This window comes from Hemitrygon akajei, chromosome 6 (genome assembly GCF_048418815.1).
Source record: "Hemitrygon akajei chromosome 6, sHemAka1.3, whole genome shotgun sequence".
NCBI classification, from domain to species: domain Eukaryota; kingdom Metazoa; phylum Chordata; class Chondrichthyes; order Myliobatiformes; family Dasyatidae; genus Hemitrygon; species Hemitrygon akajei.
Window position 1 is genome coordinate 7,405,893 of NC_133129.1, and position 17,317 is coordinate 7,423,209.

The following is a 17,317-nucleotide window of genomic DNA, read 5'->3' on the forward strand; positions in this document are numbered from 1 at the left end:
TTCAAGAGCCGTGAGGTAATGTTACAGCTATAGAAGACCTTGGTCAGACCCCACTTCACTACAGGAAGGGTGTAGATACTATAGAAAGAGTGCAGAGGAGATTTACAAGGATGTTGCCTGGATTGGGGAGCATGCCTTATGAGAATAGGTTGAGTGAACTTGGCCTTTTCTCCTTGGAGCAACAGAGGATGAGAGGTGACCTGTTAGGTGTATAAGATGATGAGAGGCATTGATTGTGTGGAAAGTCAGAGGCTTTTTCCCAGGGCTGAAACGGCTAACATGAGATGGCATAGTTTTAAGGTGCTTAGAAGAAGGTACAGAGGAGAGGTCAGGGGTAAATTTTTATGCAGAGAGTGGTGAGTGTGTGGAATGGGCTGCTGGTGACGGTGGTGGTGGCGGATACGATAGGGTCTTTTAACAGACTCCTGGATAGGTACAGGAGCTTAGAAAAATAGAGGACTATGCACTAGGGAAATTCTAGGCAGTTTCTAGATTAAGTTACACGGTCGGCACAACATTGTGGGCTGAAGGGCCTGTACTGTGCTGTAGATTTCTATGTACTATCTTCTATGGACCTTTGTCACCCACTCCAGGAGGTTACAAATACATTCTTGTCATGGTAGGTACTTTCACCGTGTGTGTGGAAACTTTCCCGATTAAGACATACAAGGCCAAAGCCACTCCAAAAATCTTATTGGAAAGGAGTTTGCACTCACTGGGGATTACCTCAGAGTATAGAATTAGATTGAGGTGCACATTCTACAGCCCAGATAATTCAGGATGTCATTGCACTTTTAGGGATCAAGTAGAGATTGCATGTACCCTATAGTCCGCAGTCTAGTGGAATTGTGGAAAGGATGAACTGAACGTTAAAAAAGTGATTGCCGAAACGAGGGAACACCAGGGCAAGTTGTTTTGCTTCGTGTACAGATGATAATAATGAATGCAGTGGCATCATCAACTCTTGACCAGAAGAAACATAAGAAGGTTGGAGGAGTTGTGAAGATTAGGCTTGTTAGAACCTGAAAAGATAGGATTGGGTCAGAAAATTGGGTACAATAATTGGTAGAGCTCGTGAAGGAGGCCCATCAATTAGGAAAGAAAAAACAACAGAGTAAATTCTCCTTTGACTCAAAAATGAGTCCCATGGACTTAAATCTAGGATTAAGCAATGATTAGCATACACTAACCCACCTCATTTTGTTAATCCAAGGTTTGCAGGGTAATGTGAAGTTATAGACAAAGTCCATCAGCATATAGGGAGGTACTGATTTCTCCAGATAAAAGTGGATGATACCACATCACCCAGTTGAAATTGGTGGGGGAGAAACAGGAATGTTATCAATCAATGTATGTGATGGTGCTGATCTCGGAGCCTTGACAATCGATGTGCATGAAATTCCTGATTTGGAAGATTTGAGGTTGGAACAGATGTTCCAAGTAGATGGCGACAGATTTGACTGAGGAGGAACTTTTCCATTCTATCAGTCTGAGAATCTGGGGAGTTTTGACATGAAGATAAAGAAAAGGGAAAACATGTAGGTTCCTATGTCCCCTATCCTGAAATGAAATTGAGTAGAACAAAAAACACGGATGGCTTGAGTCCTAAGAGAATTGGGAGTCTGGCTTGGATGGGCTAGAAAACAGAAAATATGGACTTAAAATAATTTATTATTGAATCTGAAAAGAAGAACAGAAATTACACGTGTGTGTTACAGGTTTAATTTGATATGATGAGAATATTGTAAAATCAACTACCCTACAACCTCAAGTAGCTGGAGCTACACCAGAGCCTAAACGTAGTGAGACCCAGCGTAACACAAAAGGCGGTAGGATTACTGTTAGAAGATATGGAGAAAATTTGTTGCTTTGGTGCTAGTGTACCACCCAGTGCAGGTGATCTTTAATTTAACTAAAATAATGGTGCCAGAATGGTTACTTGTCTACAACAAGACAGTTATTTACTCATTTTCTTTGGAGATAATGAAGCAGGAGTGAGTTTAAGTCAGTCAAAAATTGAAAGAAGAGAGGACTATTGGAATTAGTGAAAACATATTATGCATCAAGGTTTTCAATGGCCAGTACTTTAGATACAGAAGAGTTGGGGAGCCAGACACAGTCCATTTAGCAGAAAATGTGGGATATTTCTGGAGAAAATTATCAGGATACAACTTGATGCATAAAGGAACTGATAGCTTTGTGGCAAAGTTTGAAGATGATATGAAAATAGGTGAAGGGGTAGGTAGTGCTGAGGAAGCAATGCAATTGCAGCAGGACTTAGACAAATTGGAAGAATGGGCAAAAAAGTAGCAGATGGAATACAGTGTTGGGAAATGTATGATAATGCATTCTGGTAAAAGGAAAAATAGTGTGGACTATTATCTAAATGGGGAGAAGTTTCAAACATCAGAGGAGTAGAGGGACCTAGGCATCCTCGTGCAAGACTTACAGAAGGTTAATTTACAGGTTGAGTCTGTGGTAAAAAAGGCAAATGCAATGCTTTATAAGACACTAATCAGGTCACACTGAAGTATTGTCAACAGTTTTGGGCCTCATATCTCAGAAAGGATGTGTTATCACAGGAGAGAATACATTTGAGGTTCACGAGGATGATTCTGGGAATGAATGGGTTAACATATGAGGAGCGTTTGGCAGCTTAGGGCCTGCACTCACCATAATTTAGAAGAATGTGTGGGGATCTCATTGAAACCTACCAAATGTTGAAATGATGAGACAGGGTGGATGTGGAGACATGGTGGGGGTATCCAGAACTAGAGGGCACAGCCTGAAAATTGAGGGCAACCCTTAGAGCAGAGGTAAGAAAGTATTTTTTTTTAGCCATAGAGTAGTGAATCAGTGGAATGCTCTGCCACAGACTGTGGTGGAGGCCAAGTCTGTGCATATATTTAAGGCGGAAGTTCATAATTTCCCAATCGGTCAGGGTATCAAAGGATATGGCGAGAAGGCAGGTGTATGGGGTTGAATGGGATCTGGGATCAGCCATGATGGAATGGCGGAGCAGATTCGATGGGCTGAATGGCCTAATTCTGCTCCTAAGTCTTATGGTCAAAGTCAAAGCCAACATAAATGCTAAAGAGAGGGCATATAATAGAGCAAAAATTATTGGGAGGTTAGAGGACTGGAAGTTTTTAAAAAGCAATGGAAAAAGTCACTAAGAAGATAAAAATGGAATATGAAAATAAGCTAGCCAATAATATTTAAGAGGATACCTAAAGTTTCTTCAGATACATAAAGTGTAAAGGAGAGGAGAGAATAGATATCGGATCACTGGAAAACGATGCTGAAGAGGTAATAATGAGGGACAAAGAAACAGCAGACAAGCTGAATAAGTATTTTGCATCAGTCTGCACCGTGGGAGACACTAGCAGCATGGCGGAAGTTTCAGGTGTCAGCAGACATGAAGTGGGTGAAGTTACCATAACTAGAGAGAAGGTTCATAGAAACTGAAAGGTCTGAGGGTAGATAAGTCATCTGGACCAGATGGCGTACACCCCCAGAGTTCTGAAAAAGGTGGCTGAAGAGATTGTGGAGGCATTAGTAATGATCTTTCAAGAATCACTAAATTCTGGAATGGTTCTGGAAGACTGGAAAATTGCAAATGTCACTCCACTATTCTAGAAAGGGGAGAGAGGCAGAAGAAAGGAAACTATAGGCCAGTTAGTTTGACCTCAGTAGTTGGGAAGATGGTAGAGTCAATAATTAAGGATGAGGTCTCAGGGTACTCAGATGCACATGATAAAATAGGCCATAGTCAGCATGGTTTCCTTAAGGGAAAACTTGCCTGACAAATCTGTTGGAAGTCTGTGAAGAAATAACAGGCAGAATAAACAAAAGAGAACTGGTTGAAGTTGTATCATTGGATTTTCAGAAGGCCTTTGACAAGGTGCCACACGAGACTGCCTAACAAGCTATGAGCCCATGGTACTACAGGAGAGATTCTAGCATGGATAAAATTGTGGCTGATTGGCAGGAGGCAAAGAGTGGGAATAAAGGGAGCCTTTTCTGGCTGGCTGCCAGTGACTAGTGGTGTTCCACAACAGTCTGTGCTGGGACTGATTCTTTTTTCGTTGTATGTCATCGATTTTGATGATGGAATTGTTGACTTTGTTGCAAATTTGCAGACAATATGAAGGTAGGTGGATTGGCAGGTAGTTTTGATGAAATATAGAGGCTACAGAAGGACTTAGACAGATTAGGAGAATGAGCAAAGCGGTGGAAGATGGAGCAGTGTTCGGAAATGTATGGTCATGCGCTTTGATAGAAGAGACGAAAGGGTTAATTATTTTCTAAACGGAGAAAAATAAAAAAAATGGAGGTACATAAGGACTTGGGAGTCCTTGTGCAGAATTCCCTAAATGTTGATTTGCATGTTGAGTCTGTGGTGAGGAAGGTAAATGCGATGTTAGTATTCATTGCGAGAGGACTAGAACATAAGAGTAGGATGTAATATTGAGACTTTATAAAGCACTAGTGAGGCCTCTCTTACAGTCTTGTGAGTAGTTTCAGAATCATAGAAAACCTACAGCACAATACAGGCCCTTCGGCCCAAAATGCTATGAACATGTCCCTACCTTAGAAATTACCCAGGGTTACGCATAGCAATCTGTTTTTCTAAGCTCCATGTACCTATATAAAAGTCTCTTAAAAGACCCTATCGTATCCACCTTCACCACAGTTGCCAGCAGCCCATTCCACGCACTCACCACTCTCTGCCTTAAAAACCTACCCCTACCATCTCCTCTGTACCTACACCCAAGCACCTTAAATCTGTGTCCTCGTGTGGCAGCCATTTCAGCCCTGGGAAAAAGCCTCTGACTATCCACACGATCAAAGCCTCTCATCATCTTGTACACTTCTGTCAGGTCACCTCTCATCCTCCGTCGCTCCCAGGAGAAAAGGTCGAGTTCACTCAACCTATTTTCATAAGGCATGCTCCACAATCCAAGCAACATCCTTATAAACGTCCTCTGCACTATTTCTATAGTTTCCACATCCTTCCTGTAGTGAGGTGACTAGAACTGAACACAGTACTCCACGTGGGGTCTGACCAGGGTCCTATATAGCTGTAACATTACCTCACGGCTCTTGAACTCAATCTCATGGTTGATGAAGGCCAACACACTATATATTGTACTTTCTTAACCACACAGTCAACCTGCACAGCAACTTTGAGTGTCCTGCGGACTCAGACCACAACATCCCTTTGATCCTCCGCACTGTCAAGAGTCTTACCATTAATACTGTATTCTACCATCATATTTGACCTACCAAAATGAACCACTTCACACTTATCTGGGTTGAACTCCATCTGCCACTTCTCAGCCCAGTTTTGCATCCTATTGATGTCCTGCTGTAACCTCTGACAGCCCTCCCCACTAACCACAACACCCCAACCTTTGTGTCATCAGCAAACTTACTAACCCATCCCCCCACTTCCTCATCCAGGTTATTTATACCCTAAGTAATTTCTATAATAAGTACATGTTCGGCACAGTATTGTGGGCCGAAGGGTCTGTATTGTGCTGTAGTTTTTCTATGTTACAACCACTCTTTGCCTTCTGTGGGCAAGCCAGCTCTGGATCCACAAAGCAATGTCCCCATGGATCCCATGCCTCCTTACTTTCTCAATAAACCTTGCATGGGGTACCTTATCAAATGCCTTGCTGAAATCCATGTACACTACATGTACTGCTCTTCCTTCATCAATGTATTTAGTCACATCCTCAAAAAATTTAAACAGGCTTGTGAGACACGATCTGCCTTTGACAAAGCCATGCTGACTATTCCTAATCATATTATGGCTCTCCAAATGTTCATAAATCCTGCCTCTCAGGATCTTTTCCATCAACTTACCAACCACTGAGGTAAGACTCACTGATCTATAATTTCCTGGGCTATCTCTACTCCCTTTCCTGAATAAAGGAACAACATCTGCAACCCTCCAAATCCTCCAGAACCTCTCCCGTCCCCATTGATGATGCAAAGATCATTGCCAGAGGCTGGTCCCAGCGACTTATCCAACTTGATTCTTTCCAAAAGCTCCAGCACATCCTCTTTCTTAATGTCTATATGCTCAAGCTTTTCAGTCCGCTGTAAGTTGCTACAATCGCCAAGGTCCTTTTCCGTAGTGAATACCGAAGCAAAGTATTCATTAAGTACCTCAATAATTGGGCCCCTTATCTGAGAAACTGGAGAGGGTTCAAAGGTGGTTCGTGAAAATGATTCCAGGGTTAAATGGCTAGTCATATGAAGAGTGTTTGATGACGCTGGGCCTGTCTTCACTGGAATTCAGAAGAATGAAGGGTGACCTCATTGAAACCTATTGAATGGTAAAAGGCCTTGATAGAGTGGATGTGGAGAGGATGTGTCCTATGGTGGGAGAGTTGAAGAACAGAGGACACAACCTCAGAATAGAGGAGCGTCCTTTTAGAATGAAGATGAGGAGGAATTTCTTTAGCCAGAGAGTGATGAATCTGTGGAATTCTTAGTTATAGGCAGCTGTGGAGGCCAAGTCTTTATGTGTATGTAAAGCAGAGGTTGGTAGATTCTTGATTGGTCAGGGCATGAAGGGACATGGGCAGAAGGCAGGAAATTGGATCAGCCATGATGAAATGGCAGAGCAGACTCGATGGGCCAGATGGCCCAATTCAACTCCTGTATCTTAAGGATCTACATCTGTGGGACTATGTTGTTACTGAGTTGCCACCAGTCCCTCATCTGACTGCAGATTGGACATGAGTTATGGAGGAGGCAAAGGAGATAATCCATCAATGGACTAAATACACAGAAGTTTTTAAGACATGCTGATAAAGCAAATGACATATTGCATGACAGACCGTTTGGATCAGTTTTGGAGTGGGCGATCAAATGTATCCACGGGTGAGGATAATACCAGACGGTGCTGTAATATTTTATGTACACCGATAATGGTGTATGTTTCACCTTAGAAGGTGAAAGGCTAAAGTTGTGCAAAAGGAAGAGGATGGTGGTTTTGTAATAGAGAAGACAGTTGTATACAAAGCGTATGAATTCAATAAAAAAATGGTACCTTTAGCTTTTATGATATAAGTGTCACACACCTGCAGGAGTCTCTGAGTAGTCAATAGAATAGAGGAGGTTGGCGATCCTCAGATAAATTTCTTTGGATCAACAGGAGGGAGATGCTGGCCAGAAAGAACTACAGTCTACAGATCAGTGAATTCGAATGAATCGAGGACAGTGGAAATAGATAGATCAATTGCCTTTGTTTTTGCCATGAAAGAAGAGGTGGAGACTGCCAACTTTATAAAAGGGCACTGCATTCTCCATTATGTGAGTTAAAGTCACTTGATTTGATCAGTGGACACAATGATGCCTGAGGTAATCTGCTGGACTCGGGATCATTTCCAAATAAGAAGTTATTTTTCACAAACAAGAGACAACCTGCAGATGCTGCAATCCGAGCAACACACACAAAACGCTGGAGGAACTCAGCAGGCCAGGCAGCATCTACGGAAAAAAGGTACAGTCGGCGTTTCGGGCTGAGACCTTTCGACAGGACTGGAGAAAGAAGGAAAGAGGAGGAGATTTAAAAGTTGTGGGGAGGGGAGAGAGAAACACAAGGTGATAGGTGAAACTGGAAGGGGGAGGGATGAAGTAAAGAGCTGGGAAGTTGATTGGTGAAAGAGATGCAGGGCTGGAGAAGGGGGAGTCTGATAGGAGAAGACAGAAGGCCATGGAAGAGAGAAAAGGGACACCAGAGGGAGGTGATGGGTAGACAAGGAGATAAGGTGAGAGAGGGAAAGGGGGATGGGGAATGGTGAAGAGGGGGCCATGACTGGAAGTTTGAGAAATCGATGTTCCTGCCCTCAGGTAGGAGGCTATCCAGACGGAATATAAGGTGTTGTTCCTCCATCCGGAGTGTGGTCTCATTGCATTTATGCCCTCAGGTTGAAGGCTATCCAGACGGAATATCTCTATACCTGCTCATCGCCTCCCTCTGGTGCTTCTCTTCTGTAGCCGCCTGTCCTCTCCTATCAAACTCTCCCTTCGTATTGTGTCGTATCTCCTTCACCAATCAATTTCCCAGCTCTTCACTTCACCTTTCCCCCGCGCGTTCACCTATCACCTTGTGTTTCCCTGTCCCCTTCCCAGCTTTTAAATCTACTCATCTTTTTTTCCAGTCCTGATGGAGGTTCTCAGCCCAAAATGTCAACTGTACATAGATGCTGCTGGGTCTGCTGAATCCCTCCAGCATTTTGTGTGCTGCAGGAAATTATTTGTGAGGTGTTCTTTGGTGGATATTACATGCAGGTTTGTGATAGCTGGCGTGATTCAAGCCTGTTGCTGATTGAGAATAAAGACCCATAAATTACCGATTGTCACTTGCTGGGAAGAGGGCAATAAATAGACGCTGAGCTGGAGCAGGGGCAATAACAAGGTGTTAAAGGTCAGCACGTGACCTGTGGGCAATGGCACTGGAATGTAACGTTTGAATCGGTAAGGAATGGATATAAAAGCAGATGCTTTACGTGTGATGGCAGCGATAACCCTGTAGAACAACTATCATGGATATGAGGAGCCCCACAGACACGTGGAGATTTGAAATGGGATGATGAGGAACATGTAGCCAGCAGCAGACACTCCTTTTTAACTAGTATTATCGTTTTTATTCTTTGACTGGTTACTGAAGGTCAGGAAAACACAGTACGTGGGCACACAGGTATTCAGTTGTGTCAATTCACATGTTCTTCTGCTGAGACAATAAAGGTACTTGTTGGTAATTACAGATTCTCCCTGATCATCATGACGGGGGTGATTCATGGACAAGACAAAAGAGATGACTGTAGTCGCCAGGAAGGCACAAACAAACACTCCCTGTCCCACAAGTTCCAGGTCTGCACGTAATGGATGACCTAACTTGGTCCCACAACACCCCTTGAAGGGCATGGCTAAGTCTACACATTCTGAGGAGACTGATACCTGCAAGGCTCCCCACCCCTGTCCCAACAGCCATTGAGATGGCTCCATCTGGCTGCATTGTTGAGTGGTATCGAGGCTGCAGGGCATCAGACCAGCAGACCCGGCCGGGACGGTAAAAACTGCTGGGGTCACCGGGGTCTCCCTGCGTCCATGTTGTGAGCATTGAATACAAATGGCCTTAAGTATTGAGGATCCCTCAATCTGGGGCAAAGGGGAGGGGCATGGGGGAACTGAGATGGTGATGGGAGGGGTGGGGAGTTCACAGCATAATGCAGGTGGAGGGAAAGGTCGAGGGAGAGGGGTGCTGGGAGTTGAGAAGGTGAGGGGACAAGAGGATGTGATCAGCTCACCTTGTCGAGTTCTTTCAGGCAGTTCATGTTCACGATGGAGGTACAGTATTGGTCGTAGACAAGTGCCCAGAAGTCAGCCAGGGTGTGGGACAGTGGCAGCTGAGTCAGGATGAACCGGTCTCGCAGTCCGTGGCGCTGGGGAGTAAAGGGGTCAGTTCCAAACTCTTACCCACTGAGCCTCACTGTAAAACCCCTCCCTCCAACCCCATCAATCCCCTCACGCCCACTGATCCTCATTGTAAACCCCCTCCCTCCAACCCCATCCATCCCCTCACGCCCACTGAGCCTCACTGTAAACCCTCTCCCTCCAACCCTATCCATCCCCTCACACCCACTGAGCCTCACTGTAAACCCTCTCCCTCCAACCCTATCCATCCCCTCACACCCACTGAGCCTCACTGTAAACCCTCTCCCTCCAACCCTATCCATCCCCTCACACCCACAGCCTCACTGTAAACCCTCTCCCTCCAACCATATCCATCCCCACACCCACTAAGCCTCATTGTAAACCCTCTCCCTCCAACCCCATCATCCCCACACCCACTGAGCCTCACTGTAAATCCTCTCCCTCCAACCCTATCCATCCCCTCACACCCACTGAGCCTCACTGTAAACCCTCTCCCTCCAACCCCATCATCCCCACACCCACTGAGCCTCACTGTAAACCCCCACCCTCCAACCCTATCCATCCCCTCACACCCACTGAGCCTCACTGTAAACCCCCTCCCTCCAAACCTATCCATCCCCTCACACCCACTGAGCCTCATTGTAAACCCTCTCCCTCCAACCCTATCCATCCCCTCACACCCACTGAGCCTCACTGTAAACCCTCTCCCTCCAACCCTATCCATTCCCTCACACCCACTGAGCCTCACTGTAAACCCTCTCCCTCCAACCCTATCCATCCCCTCACACCCACAGCCTCACTGTAAACCCTCTCCCTCCAACCCTATCCATCCCCTCACACCCACAGCCTCACTGTAAACCCTCTCCCTCCAACCATATCCATCCCCTCACACCCACTGAGCCTCACTGTAAACCCTCTCCCTCCAACCCTATCCATCCCCTCATGCCCACTGAGCCTCATTGTAAACCCTCTGCCTCCAACCCTATCCATCCCCTCACACCCACTGCCTCACTGTAAACCCTCTCCCTCCAACCCTATCCATCCCCATACCCACTGAGCCTCACTGTAAACCCCCTCCCTCCAACCCCATCATCCCCACACCCACTGAGCCTCACTGTAAACCCCCTCCCTCCAACCCTATCCATCCCCTCACACCCCTGAGCCTCACTGTAAACCCCCTCCCTCCAACCCCATCCATCCCCTCACGCCCACTGAGCCTCACTGTAAACCCCCTCCCTCCAACCCTATCCATCCCCTCACACCCACTGAGCCTCACTGTAAACCCTCTCCCTCCAACCCTATCCATCCCCTCACACCCACTGAGCCTCACTGTAAACCCTCTCCCTCCAACCCTATCCATTCCCTCACACCCACTGAGCCTCACTGTAAACCCCCACCAACCCCATCATCCCCACACCCACTGTCTCACTGTAAACCCTCTCCCTCCAACCCTATCCATCCCCTCACACCCACTGAGCCTCACTGTAAACCCCCTCCCTCCAACCCCACACCCACTGAGCCTCACTGTAAACTCTCTCCCTCCAACCCTATCCATCCCCTCACACCCACTGAGCCTCACTGTAAACCCTCTCCCTCCAACCCTATCCATCCCCACACTCTCTGAGCCTCACTGTAAACCCTCTTCCTCCATCCCTATCCATCCCCACACTCTCTGAGCCTCACTGTAAACCCTCTTCCTCCAACCCTATCCATCCCCTCACACCCACTGCCTCACTGTAAACCCTCTCCCTCCAACCCTATCCATCCCCTCACATCCACTGAGCCTCACTGTAAACCCTCTCCCTCCAACCCTATCCATCCCCTCACACCCACTGAGCCTCACTGTAAACCCTCTCCCTCCAACCCTATCCATCCCCTCACACCCACTGAACCTCACTGTTATCCCTCTCCCTCCAACCCTATCCATCCCCTCACACCCACTGAGCCTCATTGTAAAACCCCTCCCTCCAACCCTATCCGTCCCCTCACACTCACTGAGCCTCACTGTAAACCCTCTACCTCCAACCCAATCCATCTCCTCACACCCACTGAGCCTCACTGTAAACCCTCTACCTCCAACCCTATCCATCCCCTCACACCCACTGAACCTCACTGTAAACCCTCTCCCTCCAACCCTATCCATCCCCTCACACTCTCTGAGCCTCACTGTAGACCCTCTCCCTCCAACCCTATCCATTCCCTCACACCCACTGAGCCTCACTGTAAACCCTCTCCCTCCAACCCTATCCGTCCCCTCACACTCACTGCAGCCTCACTGTAAACCCTCTCCCTCCAACCCTATCCATCCCCTCACACTCACTGAGCCTCACTGTAAACCCTCTCCCTCCAACCCTATCCATCCCCTCACACCCACTGAGCCTCACTGTAAACCCTCTCCCTCCAACCCTATCCGTCCCCTCACACTCACTGCAGCCTCACTGTAAACCCTCTCCCTCCAACCCTATCCATCCCCTCACACTCACTGAGCCTCACTGTAAACCCTCTCCCTCCAACCCTATCCATCCCCTCACACTCACTGAGCCTCACTGTAAACCCTCTCCCTCCAACCCTATCCGTTCCCTCACACTCAATGCAGCCTCACTGTAAACCCTCTCCCTCCAACCCTATCCATCCCCTCACACTCACTGAGCCTCACTGTAAACCCTCTCCCTCCAACCCTATCCATCCCCTCACACTCACTGCAGCCTCACTGTAAACCCTCTCCCTCCAACCCTATCCATTCCCTCCCCTCAACCCTGTACCACCCCCCTCCAGCCCCGTACCACCCCACCTCCCATGACTCCATACTCACTCCCTCACACTACCCACCGCCCGAACCCTCATGGAGTTAACCGTATCTGCACTCACATGCACACACCCACCGAATCTCACGGCACCAGGGAGGGGCTTTGGGTTATACAGAGGGAGGGGAGCTTTGGTTACAGCAGTGAGGAATTTTTGGGTTACAGGGAGGGAGTAGTTTTGGTTTTATAGGGAGGGAGGTTTAGGTAATGCAGGGAGGGTGGGGATTTAGGGTTATACGGAGAGATGGGGGTTTGGTTACAGGGAGGGAGGTTTAGGTAATGCAGGGAGGGTGGGGATTTAGGGTTATACGGAGAGATGGGGGTTTGGTTACAGGGAGGGAGGTTTAGGTAATGCAGGGAGGGTGGGGATTTAGGGTTATACAGAGAGATGGGGGTTTGGTTACAGGGAGGGAGGTTTAGGTAATGCAGGGAGGGTGGGGATTTAGGGTTATACGGAGAGATGGGGGTTTGGTTACAGGGAGGGAGGTTTAGGTAATGCAGGGAGGGTGGGGATTTAGGGTTATACGGAGAGATGGGGGTTTGGTTACAGGGAGGGAGGTTTAGGTAATGCAGGGAGGGTGGGGATTTAGGGTTATACGGAGAGATGGGGGTTTGGTTACAGGGAGGGAGGTTTAGGTAATGCAGGGAGGGTGGGGATTTAGGGTTATACGGAGAAATGGGGCTTTGGTTCCAGGGAAGGAGGCAGATTTGGGTTATGGGGGCAGTTTGTGTTACATGAGGGGTGGGTATGGCTCTGTCCTCACCTCTGTAAGGACCGCGTTGATGTAACCTGCACTGCCGTTCGGGTTCTTCACAGAGAGCAGGCTGGGCCGGACGTGCTCCGCTGTAGAGGGAAGAGCAACGTGAGACCGGGTCACAAGGGGCTTCCAGTGGGGAAAGCCCACCTCCGGCCATTGGGCTGAGGACCGGGTGATTATCCCACTGGGATTAGAAGTCCCATAACAGGGCCTGCTAAAGGGAAAGTTCCAAGATTCAAAGTAAATTAATTACCAAAGTACATATACACACGTCACCATGTACAACCCTGGAATACGTTTTCTTGTGGGCATACTCAGTAAATTCAAGAAACACAGTAGAATCAATGAAAGGCTGCACCCAACAGGGCAGAGAGACAACCTGTATGACAAAGACAACAAACTGCGCAAATACAAATAAATAAATAACCACCATAGAACACTACAGCACAGTACAGGCCCTTCAGCCCTCCATGTTGTGCTGACCCATATAATCCTTAAAAAAAGTACTAAACCCACATTACCCCATAACCCTCCATTTTTCTTTCATCCATGTGCCTGTCCAAGAGGCTCTTAAATACCCCTAATGTTTTAGCCTCCACCACCATCCCTGGCAAGTCATTCCAGGCACTCACAACCCTTTGTGTAAAAAACTTACCCCTGATGTCTCCCCTAAACTTCCCTCCCTTAATTTTGTACATATGCCCTCTGGTGTTCGGTCTTGGTGCCCTGGGAAACAGTTACTGACTATCCACCCTATCTATGCTTCTCATAATCTTGTCGACCTCTATCAAGTCCCCTCTCATTCTTCTATGCCCCAAAGAGAAAAGTCCCAGCGCTGCTAACCTTGCTTCATATGACTTGTTCTCCAAACCAGGCAACATCCTGGTAAATCTCCTCTGCACCCTCTCCATAACTTCCACATCCACATAACAAACAAATAATCAATAAATATTAAGTACGTCCATAGGTTGTGGGAACAGTTCAGTGAAGTTGAGTGATTTTGTTCAAGAGCCTGATAGTTGAGGGGTAGTAACTGTTCCTGAAGCTGGTGGTGTGAGTTCCAAGGCTCTTGTCCCTTCTTGTAAATGGCAGCAGTGAGAGGAGAGCGTGGGCTGGGTGGTGGGATTCCCTGATGCTTGATGATTCCGTCCTGTGACAGCACCCTGTGTAGATGTGGAGAGGGCTTTCCACGTGATGGACTGGGCCAGATGCACTACGTGTGTGCGCCACTTAACATCCATTCAGACAACGTCCTTTCAGATATACGTCTGTAGTCCCGAACGGAGAACGTGACGTAGTGGACTTAACCAATCTCATGTATCAAGCATCTCTTGAGTGTAGTAGCGTTATCTCTCTGTTTGATTTTCTTTCGAAAATATTAATGTAAAGTGCATCATGGCTTCCAAACGCAGCAAAACCACTCCTAGTGATAGCAGCAGCAAGAGGCAGAGTAAAGAATATGGTATTTGCACGACGCCCAAACCACGCGACGTCCGATTTCCCACACCGTCCAAACCACGCGACGTCCGATTTCCCACACCGCCCAAACCACGCGACGTCCGATTTCCCACACCGTCCAAACCACGCGACGTCCGATTTCCCACACCGCCCAAACCACGCGACGTCCGATTTCGCTCAACTTCCAAACCACGCGATGTCCGATTTCCCACGATGCCCAAACCACGCGACGTCTGATTTCCCACACTGTCCAAACCACGCGACGTCCGATTTCCCACACCGTCCAAACCACGCAACGTCCGATTTCGCTCAACTTCCAAACCACACGACGTCTGATTTCCCACACCGTCCAAACCACGCGACGTCCGATTTCCCACACCGTCCAAACCACGCGACGTCCGATTTCGCTCAACTTCCAAACCACGCGACGTCCAATTTCCCACGATGCCCAAACCACGCGACGTCCAATTTCCCACACCGTCCAAACCACGCGACGTCCGATTTCCCACGACGCCCAAACCACGCGACGTCCGATTTCCCACACCGTCCAAACCACGCGACGTCCGATTTCCCACGGCGTCCAAACCACGCGACGTCCGATTTCCCACACCGCCCAAACCACGCGACGTCCGATTTCCCACGACGCCCAAACCACGCGACGTTCGATTTCCCACGACGCCCAAACCACGCGACGTCCGATTTCCCACACCGTCCAAACCACGCGACGTCCGATTTCCCACGGCGTCCAAACCACGCGACGTCCGATTTCCCACACCGCCCAAACCACGCGACGTCCGATTTCCCACGACGCCCAAACCACGCGACGTTCGATTTCCCACGACGCCCAAACCACGCGACGTCCGATTTCCCACACCGTCCAAACCACGTAACGTCTGATTTCACAGAACGTATCATGGACGTTAAGTGACTCATATCTGTACTTTTTTGTAGGATTTTCTGTTTGAGGGCATTGGCATTTCCATACCGGGCTGTGATGCAGCTAGTCAATATCTCCACCACACATCTACAGAAGTTTGTAAAAGTTTCAGATGTCAGATTACAGATGTCCCTGTAAATTTCCAAGGAAGTAGAGGCGATGCCATGCTTTACGTACTGTGTCCAGGACAGGTTCTCCGAAATGATAATATCAAGGAATTTAAAGTTGCTGACTTTCTCCACCTCTGATTCCGTGCTGGAGACTGGTTCATGACCCTCCAGTTTGCTCCTTGGAAGTCAGTAATCAGCTCCTTGGTCTTGCTCACATTGTTGCTGTGACACCACTCAGCCAGATTTTCAGTCTAAATGTTAATACGCCACCAACTTTGATTTAGCCAACAGCAGTGGTGTCATCAGCAAACATTGGAGCTATGCTTAGCCACACAGTCATAAATATGAAGCGGGTAGAGCAGTGGGCTAAGCACGCAGTCCTGGGTGTCCCTGTGCTAATGGACATCATGGAGGAAATGCCGTTTCCAATCTGAATAAACTGGGGTCTGCAAGTGAGGAAATCAGGGATGCGGTTGTACAAGGAGGTATTGAGGCCAAGGTCTTGAAGCTTATTGATTAGTTTTATGGGGATGATGTATAGAATGCTGAGCTGTAATCGATGAAGTATGCATCTTTGCTGTCCAGGTGTTCCAGGGTTGCGTGAAAAGCCAAAGAAACTGGCATCTGCTGCGGACACATTGTGCAGGCAGGCAAACTGGAGCAGATCCAAGTCACCTCCCAGGCAGGACACTTCACCACAGTGGATGGAAGTGTTAATGGCTGATAGTCATTGAGGCAGGTTACTGTGATCTCTTAGGGACTGGTGTTGGGGAGGGGATGGGCACAGAGATCAAGTAGGTTGAGTGTTTTTAAAAGTTGACTGATTGTCGATGATGCGGTTTACGTGGATTCAGAATAATCTTTGACAAGGACGTGTAGAGCCTCTGATACATAGTGTCTACACACAGATTGAAACAGCCAGTCATGATGTGGTCATCAAGGTGACAGCAACATTGGGTACACCTCATTCTCTGTGCATTGTGGCCCATCAGATTTGCTCTATTTTGGATCCCCAGTAGCAGGGTGGGAGTTTGGTCTACCGTTTAAAGCCCTCTGTTGATCCAGGGCAACTTGGCACACTGGATCAAAAGAGGGTAATGGTGCAGGTGTGATCTGAACCTTGAGCAGTTTCATAGATGACTTGGACATTGATAGTGTCAGGAATGACGAGGCTTCAGCACTTTAGTGATGAGTTGGTAAGGTAGGCAGAAGAACGTAATCCTGGCCATGTAAAGTTGGGCACAGTGAACTGTTAGACCCTCTGGTAGTGGGGGTCCTACACCACCAGGTTCAAGAGCAGCAATGCAGGCATATGCAATGGAGTCACACAAGTCAAATTCTCTTTGACCATGGATGATGTCGCTATCTGCTCAGATCTACAGTGAGCTAGCAGATTGATCAGTTAAAAGGTACAGTCAATGTTTTGGGTCGAGAGCCTTCAGCAGGACTGGAGAAAAGGAGTAAAGACTTCCACTTATTGTTGCAAGCGGAACAAGTACTACACCTGCCCCTACACCTCCTCCCTCACTACCAATCAGGGCCCCAGATGAGGCAACACTTCACCTGTGAGTCTGATGGGGTTGTATACTGTGTCTGGTGCTTCCAATGTGGCCTCTTGTATATCGGTGAGACTCGATGTAGACCACTTCACCGAGCATTTACACTCCTTCTGCCAGAAGAAGCGGGAACTCCCAGTGGCCACCCATTCCAATTTTAATTTTGCTTCCCATCTTAATATGTCAATCCATGGCCTCCTCTACTATCGCGATGAGGCCACACATTCCGGTTGGA

At 47.7% G+C, this 17,317-nt stretch overlaps 1 protein-coding gene across 1 annotated transcript in view; it reads right to left on the reverse strand.

The window, feature by feature from the left end:
* LOC140728837 (receptor-type tyrosine-protein phosphatase kappa-like) overlaps positions 1-17,317 on the reverse strand; it is a 740,427-nt gene that overhangs the window by 44,946 nt on the left and 678,164 nt on the right. Inside the window, exons 13-14 of the mRNA XM_073047833.1 lie at positions 13,028-13,107; positions 9,333-9,467 (exon numbers count right to left, since the gene is read on the reverse strand). Of these exons, the coding sequence (XP_072903934.1) occupies positions 9,333-9,467; positions 13,028-13,107 (215 nt within the window). The remainder of the gene's footprint in view (positions 1-9,332; positions 9,468-13,027; positions 13,108-17,317) is intronic.